The sequence below is a fragment of the Octopus bimaculoides genome, chromosome 28 (assembly GCF_001194135.2).
Source record: "Octopus bimaculoides isolate UCB-OBI-ISO-001 chromosome 28, ASM119413v2, whole genome shotgun sequence".
Taxonomy (NCBI): domain Eukaryota; kingdom Metazoa; phylum Mollusca; class Cephalopoda; order Octopoda; family Octopodidae; genus Octopus; species Octopus bimaculoides.
Window position 1 is genome coordinate 15,572,728 of NC_069008.1, and position 9,756 is coordinate 15,582,483.

General features: G+C 38.5%; 3 protein-coding genes across 4 annotated transcripts in view; 2 read left to right on the forward strand and 1 right to left on the reverse strand.

Annotated features, from left to right (window-relative positions):
* Positions 1-9,756, forward strand: part of LOC128251077 (zinc finger protein 431-like) — a 74,200-nt gene that overhangs the window by 39,095 nt on the left and 25,349 nt on the right. The window lies entirely within an intron of this gene.
* On the forward strand, positions 12-2,890 carry LOC128251075 (zinc finger protein 135-like). Of its 2 annotated transcripts, none has more exons than XM_052977417.1 (2): positions 12-553; positions 1,331-2,890. In XM_052977417.1, exon 2 carries the CDS (start codon positions 1,630-1,632, stop codon positions 2,623-2,625), a length of 996 nt encoding a protein of 331 aa, XP_052833377.1. In that variant the 5' UTR covers positions 12-553; positions 1,331-1,629; the 3' UTR covers positions 2,626-2,890. The 2 variants fall into 2 exon arrangements, with proteins under 2 accessions (XP_052833377.1, XP_052833378.1); XM_052977418.1 differs by lacking the exon at positions 12-553 and adding an exon at positions 646-1,234.
* The window catches only part of LOC128251081 (zinc finger protein 729-like), a 17,252-nt gene continuing 15,199 nt past the window's right edge, over positions 7,704-9,756 (reverse strand). Inside the window, exon 4 of the mRNA XM_052977430.1 lies at positions 7,704-8,893. Coding sequence (XP_052833390.1) covers positions 7,860-8,893 — 1,034 coding nt within the window. The 3' untranslated portion in view covers positions 7,704-7,859. The remainder of the gene's footprint in view (positions 8,894-9,756) is intronic.

Here is a 9,756-nt window from a genome sequence, read left to right on the forward strand (position 1 = left end):
TGATCCGATCAACGGAACAGCCTGCTCGTGAAATTAACGTGCAAGTGGCTGAGCACTCCACAGACACGTGTACCCTTAACGTAGTTCTCGGGGAGATTCAGTGTGACAAGGCTGACCCTTTGAATTGCAGGCACAACAGAAACAGGAAGAAAGAGTGAGAGAAAGTTGTGGTGGAAGAGTACAGCAGGGTTCGGCACCATCCCCTGCCGGAGCCTCGTGGGGCTTTAAGTGTTTTCACTCAATAAACACTCACAACGCCCGGTCTGGGAATCGAAACCGCGATCCTATGACCGCTGCCCCATTGCGCCTCCACTCGTATCAACAAAAATACTAAGAAATAAAGGGAGATAATTAGACTCAGCTGCCTTAAACATTTAGAGGAGACACGCATGCGCATTGAAAGTAGTTCCTGCTGCATTTTGATAATCGAATAAGTTTCTTTTGCAAGAATTTCTCTTAATCAGCTGACAATACATTTATAATACTTATAATTTATTTCTCAACAACCAGATACACATATATCTAACAATTCTATCCTTTATGAACCATTTACGTAAGTATTAAACAATGAAAATATTCAATGTTTTTAATTCTGTAGACGTTCAGTTCTTGGTTTTATAACTGTGGGATGTCCATGATTTGTGCGGGATTTAGCTGCTATTTTTAGCTATCGATGAGAGATGTTTTTAATTTGCGCGTCATTGGGCTGCTATTTCTAGCTATCGATGAAAGATGTCTATAATTTGCGCAAGATTTAGCTGCTATTTCCCGCTATCGATGAGAGATGTCTGATTTGTGTGAGATTTAGCTGCTCTTTCTAGCTATGGATGAGAGTTGTCTATGATTTTTGCGAGATTTGGCTGCTATTTCTACCTGTGGAAGGAAGGTCGCCATTATTTTTTTTCATATTCGTTTTCTACATATTTGTTAACACCCACCAGGCTGGTTTATTTATTTATTTTTTTGTTCCCGGGGGAAGATCTTTATATTGACCCCCACCTCCTACATTGTCCATCGTTGCTGCTTTGAAAATTGAAAAATGTCTTCACCTTCAGGGATGCAATAATGCATTACCAGCACAGGTTATGTTTAGGCGGGACCGCACCTGAAAGGACAATGTGTAGATGATGGTGATTTTACTTAGTTTGATGTCTTATCAAGTATAGTGAATCACCACATCTCCCATTCCCTTCTCAACAAATCATTATGTCTCTTGAATTATTAAGTTGCTAAGGTAAATGTTTATTTCTACAGATTATCTCAATAGAAACTAATCTGTATATTTTAGATAGTCTCTGTATCTTACACTGTTGTTTCTCTATAATTTCAGAACGTCAGATGACATTGATGTAAAGGAAGAAACTAAAGGATAACACAACATAAAACAAGTCGGATTGTTTTTACAAATCTGTGGTAGAATTCCTGTGAAACATTTGCTCTGAAAAAATATTATTAGCCAAATTTCTGAACATCACCAAGAAGAGAAGCTTGTGTGCTGATTGAAGTTGGATAAATTTATGTAAATGTTGCTAAATGGACAGAAATACCACAGTAGAAGTGTTTGTAAGAAATAAAGAATAAGAACAAAAAGAAGAAAAATATATAAACTGGGATTTGAGAGGAAAAGTAATGGAAAAGTGTGAGAAAAGTATACAGTTGATTTCCCCTGAACACGTAAAAGAAATGAGATCATATGACTGTGATATCTGTACAAAGTCTTTTTCTCAAAAAAGTGATCTAATTATGCACAAACGTACTCATACAGGAGAGAAGCCATACCACTGTGATATCTGTGGTAAAGCATTCTCTGTTAGTAGTGCTGTAACTAGACACAAACGTATTCATACAGGGGAGAAACCATATCACTGTGATATCTGTGGTAAATCATTCTCTCAAAATCGTGACTTAACTAGACACAAACATAATCATACAGGAGGTAAACCGTATCATTGTGATGTCTGTGGTAAATCATTCTCTGATAATAGAGCTTTGATCTCACACCAACGTGTTCATACGAAGGAAAAGCCATATCACTGTGATATCTGTGGTAAATCATTCTCTGAATGTAGTAATCTAACTGCACACAAACGTATTCATACAGGAGAGAAACCATATCATTGTGATATCTGTGGTAAAACATTCTCTCAGAATAGTCAGTTAACTGCACACAAACGTTTACATACTGGAGAGAAACCATTTCACTGTGACATCTGTGGTAAACTGTTTTCTCACAGTAGTCATGTAAATAAACATAAACGTATTCATACAGGAGAGACGCCATATCACTGTGATATCTGTGGTAAATCATTCTCTGATAGTAGTGCCTTGATTTCACACAAACGCATTCATACAAAGGAGAAGCCATATCACTGTGATGTCTGTGGTATATCATTCTCTCAGAGTAGTCACTTAGCTGCACACATACGTATTCATACAGGAGAGAAACCACATCATTGTGATATCTGTGGTAAATCATTCTCTGTAAATAGTTTGGTGACTAGACACAAACGTATTCATACAGGAGAGAAACCCTATCACTGTGTTGTCTGTGGTAAATCATTCTCTAACAGTAGTCAGTTAACTAATCACAAACATATTCATACAGGAGAGAAAGGAAAAGTGTAATTTCTACAGTTTCTTGTTTGCTATATATTTTTAACATTCCTGTGTTTTATGCAATGGAATTATAACTCTAAAAGCATTTCCAAAATTTTAGATGAACACTCATCCATTTTCCTTTCCATAATGTAAGGACCCCTAGCCAAAAACTCTCCCTCTTCCTGATGACCCTACACATTACTCTTTATTAAATATTGCATTCTCATATTACAGTATATTTATTGTTTATTAGCTTTTAAATGCTTCACTCATTAAATATTTCATACAATAACATCAGTTATGACTTTTTCATACACAGGAATATTGTAAACACAAGAGACCCCAAAGGAAGAACACGAGGCATAAATACAGAATATTTGTAGACATTCAGGACCGAGATATGTGGTGCATTGCTGTACTCAAGAAAACCTGCCCACCACAACACAACCGATATTCTAGAAACAAGAGGCCACGTTAAAAGCACTGGTGCTGGTGCCACATTAAGAGCATTGGTGATGGTGCCACATAAAAAGCATTGGTGATGGTACCATGTAAAAAGCACCCAGTACATTCTGTAAAGTGGTTGGTGTTAGGAAGGGCATCCAGCTATAAAGACCATGCTAAAACAGACAATGGTGAGCATGGTGTAGCCCTGCATCCTGATGTCGTCAGTGTAGGAATTAGTGGTTTTGTTTACCTTGTCCACTTAACCCAGAATAGACTTGAGGACCATCACGATGATCTTTGGTGCCAAGTTCAGCTTGAAATCCTACCTGCTCAAACTATTTCGGGCCCTTATGCCCTACCAGCTGATATTTCCATAATTTCTTGGTCACATGTAGCTGCAGATATGCTGACTTCACGTCTCCCCTGTGGCACGAAATGTAGTCATTCAGCTCTTGAAAGTCCACCACTGGCTTGACCATGCTTTCCATTAGCTGTACCACGGCCATCAGTGGCAGCACTCCACTCTTCTTTACTTCAGGGATTGAAATACTCTCCTCAATTCATCTCTCCACCTCTCCCTCAAACGTTCTCATTGAATCTTCTTTCAGGGTATGCTGATAACAGTGTACCTAATTCCTCCATGTCAGGGGATCTTCTTTCCAGCTCCACTCAACTGTCCAGAGTTGACCATTGAACACTACCTGAAAATCTTTGTCTGTGCTGGTGTGTGTAACACAGTTCTCTCCATTGTTCCCCACCTCCACTCTCCTGTTGCAAACACACAGTGCATGGCTCCCCCGCACCACCACATGTTATCCTGTCTTCACTAACCATGTGGGCTTCCATAGCTGCCAATTGCCACTACATTCAGCCTACCATTTTGCATTGACACGGGCCTAAGCGATGAGTTCGCTCATAGACAGCTTCTATCACTCTGTGTGTGTTTGTGTCTCATATTCATGTCATGTTGTAAATGAGTGTTGCTTTTATTGGGATGGTGCATAATCATTGCGGGTTTTTTTCAACAAAAACAATAACAATATTTAACATGTTATTGTTTTTGTTGAAAAAAAAGCTGCAATAATTATGCACCAACCTAATATATGTTCTGTTGTGAGGGAATTTGTGGAGGGCCAAGATTGGTAACATAAACAGGGAGGGCTGCTAAGCCTAAACGAGGTTGTGGTGGCGAACGCGTAAATCAAGCTTGTACAGGAAACAGACAAGAACACATCTTCCTTGATCTAACTACAACAGAGAGAGAGAGAGAAATAAACACAAGTTAGGAGAAGAAAGATGGCTGATGGTCACGTGAGCAAGGGAGAGAGAGTGACAGATAGAGAACTGTGAAGGGGAGTGGAAAAACTTGGAGATAGGATAAGTGAGAAAAAAAAACAGGAGGGGGTGAAGGGGAGAAAGGAAGAGAGAAAAAACAAAGGAGTAATAGGATAGAATAACGTGAGAAGAGGAGGTAAAAGAATAAGAGAAAGAAAGAGTAAAAAGATAGAGTGCGCATCAGAATTATTAAGATACAACTTACTTGGAAGAGGATGCATGGCATTCAATCATAAGAACATAAATATCTATATATATGCATATGTGGGGACAGGATATCATCAAACGTGTACAACAAAAAATACAAAGTACGAGTACATGAAATATGAACTGTTTTTTCGAACAGCGAACGACACAAATGGAAAACAAGGCAAAAAAAAAAAAAAAACGATCTGTAATCATAGGCGTAGGAGTGGCTGTGTGGTAAGTAGCTTGCTGACCAACCACATGGTTCTGGGTTCAATCCCACTGCGTGGCACCTTGGGCAAGTGTCTTCTACTATAGCCTCGGGCCGACCAAAGCCTTGTGAGTGGATTTAGTAGACGGAAACTGAAAGAAGCCCGTCATATATATGCATATATATATGTATGTGTGTGTGTGTGTATATGTTAGTGTGTCTATGTTTGTCTCCCCAACAGCGCTTGACAACTGATGGTGGTGTGTTTACGTTCCAGTAATTTAGCGGTTCGGCAAAAGAGACCGATAGAATAAGTACTAGGCTTCCAAAGAATAAGTCCTGGGGTCGACTTGACCGACTGAAGGCGGTGCTCCAGCATGGCTGCAGTCAAATGACTGAAACAAGTAAAAGAGTTGTTGGCTGTTTTTCTACTCTTGTATTTCGAGCATTTAACAAGATACGCTTTCGATAAAACTGCAAAGCAAATTAAATCAAATTTGGGATTTTGCAGAGGGTCCAAATTGGTAACACAAACAGGACTGAAAACAATATATATATATATATATATATAGACATAAATACTTGGCCATATTTATGGACACACATGGATGACCATAAACGCAGGTGTTGCCTCTGTAGTAAGAAGTTTATTTCCTAACCACATGGTTCTAGTTTCAGTCCCACTATTGCACCTTGGGCAAGTGTCTTCCTCTATGACCTCAGGCCGTCCACAGCCTAACAAGAGGACTAGGAAGATGAAAACTGAAAGAAACCCAATGAATATATATGTGTTTGGAAGCCAATAATGGTTTCTATATGTCCCTGGTACCTAGCGGTTCAGCAAAAGAGATTAACAGTAACAGAATAGGTAACGAAACTTAAAAAATACAGGGTTCAATATGTTCAACTGAATTCTTCGAGACAGAGCTTCAGCATGGTCACAGTTTAATGACTAGAACACGTAAAGAATAAAATAAACACAGCATCAACTGCCATACAGGAATACCTTGCTTTTTTTTTTTTATTTAGTTGAGTTTAGTTAATTTCATATCAAGTGCCATCCTCATTTGACCAAAGATATTAAGATTTTCTTTTAGTTTTTAATTTAAAAAAATTTTTCTAGCATTTCTGATCTTTATGTTGACATGTCTGAGCCTTTAGTCAAATGAACTTCTGGAAAGTTTAAGAAGCAAATTTGCCTTCGTTATGTTAATCATTTTGCCCCAGAAAGGCAATAATTTTGTGGAATAGTGTTCAGATTGCATTATAATGTTTTTGATGCATTTAGGGAAGTTCATTTCCTTAGCTGATATAGTTTTTGTAATGTGGTGAATATTTGCGAAAAATATATTTTGTGTCAAAGTCAGAAATGCAGTAAAACCTCCTCATTGTGCCCCACACTACCCACTAATTTATAAAAGAAACTTTGCAGAAAGCCGTTTCAGATTGTGTAAATAATGATTATATCAGAATTAAAAATGTAAATAAACAAAATAATATAATTGCAGGTTCAGGAAATAAAATAAATACCAGAACAAGATATTATTAAATGAGAACTTTAGTCTTGAAACATTTTCACTATGATACTCCTACACACATCAGTGGTTATAACTTCCTGGACAACATTACAAATGATATGGTGTGGGTCTTCTCAGTCACAGCATATCTCCAGAGAGTCTCAGTCTCTTCTCATTGCCTCTGTGAGGCCCAACATGTAAAGTCGTGCCTCATCCTATGTCTTCCTCTTCCACTGTTAGGAAGTGACTCTTCTTCACACAGCTCTCCTCATCCATACGCAACACTTGAACATACCAGCGCAGTCGTCTCTCTTGCACACCACATCTGATGCTTCTTAAGTCCAACTTTTCTCTCAGGGCACTTACACTCTGTCATGTATGCACACTGACATTACACATCCAGCGGATCATGCTAACTTCATTTCTTTCAAGCCTACATACGCCCTCAACAGTCATGGCCCATGTTACTCTGCCGTGTAGCATGGCAGTACGCACACATGCATCATACAGTCTACCTTTCACTCTGAATGAGTGGCCCTTTGTCACCAGTAGAGGTAAGAAATTTCTGAACTTTGCACAGGCTATTCTTATTCTAGTGACAACGCTCTCCGAGCATCCACACCAACTACAGACATAGTCACCTAGGTAATGGAAGCTATCAACTACTTCTAGTTTCTCCCTCTGGCATGTGATGGAATCTGCTGAGCATCTTCGGTGTTAATTACCCCTGTATATTGCCACACACAAAAGCTATCAGCCGTAGCCTATACCAGTGTCGCATAACCAGCCCATTATAAAATACCTTTTAATTGTCGGGCGACATGCTGTGCTTGAGGAAACCTATTGAGTCACGTAAAATAAAAAAATGGAAACTGTAGTTGTGGCTGATGTTAGTGCCACCTGACTGGCCCCTGTGCTGGTCGAATGTAAAAAGCACCAACAATAAGTAACATTTTTCTTTTATGGCAAAGTATGCACCGAATTCAATAAAATTACAAAGGTTACCTAATTATTACGCATAACATGCAAAATGACTTATTTTTTTTTTGTAGATTCAGTAGAGATAATTCACTCCTGCCCCTCAATGTTAAAACTACATGTAGTACAGCTGTAGTACACGTGCTGTGTACATTCCTATAACAAAGTTTTCTTTCCACGCTAAAAAGACAAGTAATTCTGCCTCCAACTCAGTCGGATGCCTGTTTTTCACTTATTTTTTGGCGTGTTTCACTATGCAAACATCACCAACTGCCTACCCCGAGTAATCACTTATGGTACATGCCTGATGTGTAGGGTTGTCAGGAGGAGGAGTTTTGGTTTCGAAGTCCTTACATTATAGAAAGGAATCTGTACAAGCAGTCATGGAACAAGCAGAAGTGAAAATTACAAACACAATACAAAAGGAAATATAAAATTTTTGAAATATTTTTATCCATATTTTCCCATCAGATGAAACACAGGTATATCAAAAATATATAGTAGACAAGAAACTACCCTTTTCCTTTCTTCCCTGTATGAATATATTTGTGTCTTGCTGAGTGACAATTTTGAGAAAATGATTTACCTCAGATATGGCAATGATATGGTTTCTCCCCTGCATGAACATGTTTGTGTCTAGATAAGTTATTATTTTGAGAGAATGATTTACCACAGACGTAACAGCGATATGGTTTCTCTCCTGTATGAATCAGTTTGTGTGTCATTAAGTTACTATCCTGAGAGAATGATTTACCACAGATATCACACTGATATGGTTTCTCTCCTGTATGCATACGTCTGTGCTTTGCTAAGCCACTTTTGTTGGAGAATGAATTACCACAAGTATCACAGTGATATGGCTTCTCTCCTGTATGCATACGTCTGTGCTTTGCTAAGCCACTTTTGTTAGAGAATGAATTACCACAAGTATCACAGTGATATGGTTTCTCTCCTGTATGAATCAGTTTGTGTGTCATTAAGTTACTATCCTGAGAGAATGATTTACCACAGATATCACACTGATATGGTTTCTCTCCTGTATGCATACGTCTGTGCTTTGCTAAGCCACTATTGTTAGAGAATGAATTACCACAAATATCACAAGGAAATGGTTTCTCTCCTGTATGAATACGTTTATGTGAGGTTAAGATACTATTAACAGAGAATGATTTACCACAGATATCACAATGATATGGCTTCTCTCCTGTATGAGTTCTTTTGTGTGTAGTAACGTGAATACTTCTAGAGAATGATTTACCACAGATATCACAGTGATATGGTTTCTCTCCTGTATGAGTACGTTTGTGCAAAGTAACGTGATCACTGGTAGAGAATGATTTACCACAGATATCGCAATGATATGGTTTCTCTCCTGTATGAATACGTTTGTGCACAGTAACGTAACCACTGTTTAAGAATGATTTACCACAAATATCACACTGATATCGTTTCTCTCCTGTATGAGTACGTTTGTGCACAGTAACATGACCACTGTTAGGAAATGATTTACCACAGATATCACAGTGATATGGTTTCTCTCCTGTATGTGTACGTTTGTGCGTAGATAAGTTACGACTGCAAGAGAATGATTTACCACAGATATCACACTGATATTGCATCTCTCCTGTATATCTGTGCATAATTAGTTTCTACCACAGATTTGTAGAAACAATCTAATACGTCCGTTTCGTATGATATTTTCGTTTAGTCTTTAAAACAGGATAGATATTGACGATGTGTCTTCCGTTACGTCACTGTTATTTGATGTTCTGAAATTATAGAGAAACAACAGTGTAAGACGTAGAAGCTATTTAAAAAATACAGGTTCATTTCTATTGAGATAATCTTCGGAAATAAACATTTACCTTAACAACTGAGCTGGATGCCGACAGCTCCATAAAGGAGTACTAATCTCTAAAAGTCGATGGAACATGTGGGTCACTCAGAAGGACATGGTATGAAGTGCTCAAGAACCTTTCTGATGAGATGACAAAGGACCAAGATTCCTGGTGCCTTGTTGTACTCAAGGAGATCCGTACTTCATAACAGAAGTGTTAAGACTCGTCCCTCTGGTGGTTAAAAGCACTTATGGCCATTCCTCATTTAAATGTTGAAGTGAATCCAACAGTTTTTGTGTGTTTCTTAAATGACTTATAAACACCTTCCACGCTGCATTTGTTTTTAATTTCAGCACACGATCTCAGATCAGGTCACTTGCTATGCAAGTACATCTCCGTAATTTTCCTTAAAAATCGGATCTTGTCAATTTTCTGAAGTCCTCTCCCCACCTCCTCGGAAAAGATTTTACCCACAAATCTCTCAATAATCATAATCTATGGTGTTTCAAGGGTATTTAGATAAAGATTTTAGGCGTAGGAGTGGCTGTGTGGTAAGTAGCTTGTTTACCAACCAAATGGTTCCGGGTTCAGTCCCACTGTGTGGCACCTTGGGCAAGTATCTTCTACTATAGCCTCGGGTCGACCA

Excerpts from the sequence above, each read along its gene's own strand:
- LOC128251075 (XM_052977417.1), top strand. The coding sequence starts at position 1,630 with ATGGAAAAGTGTGAGAAAAGTATACAGTTGATTTCCCCTGAACACGTA.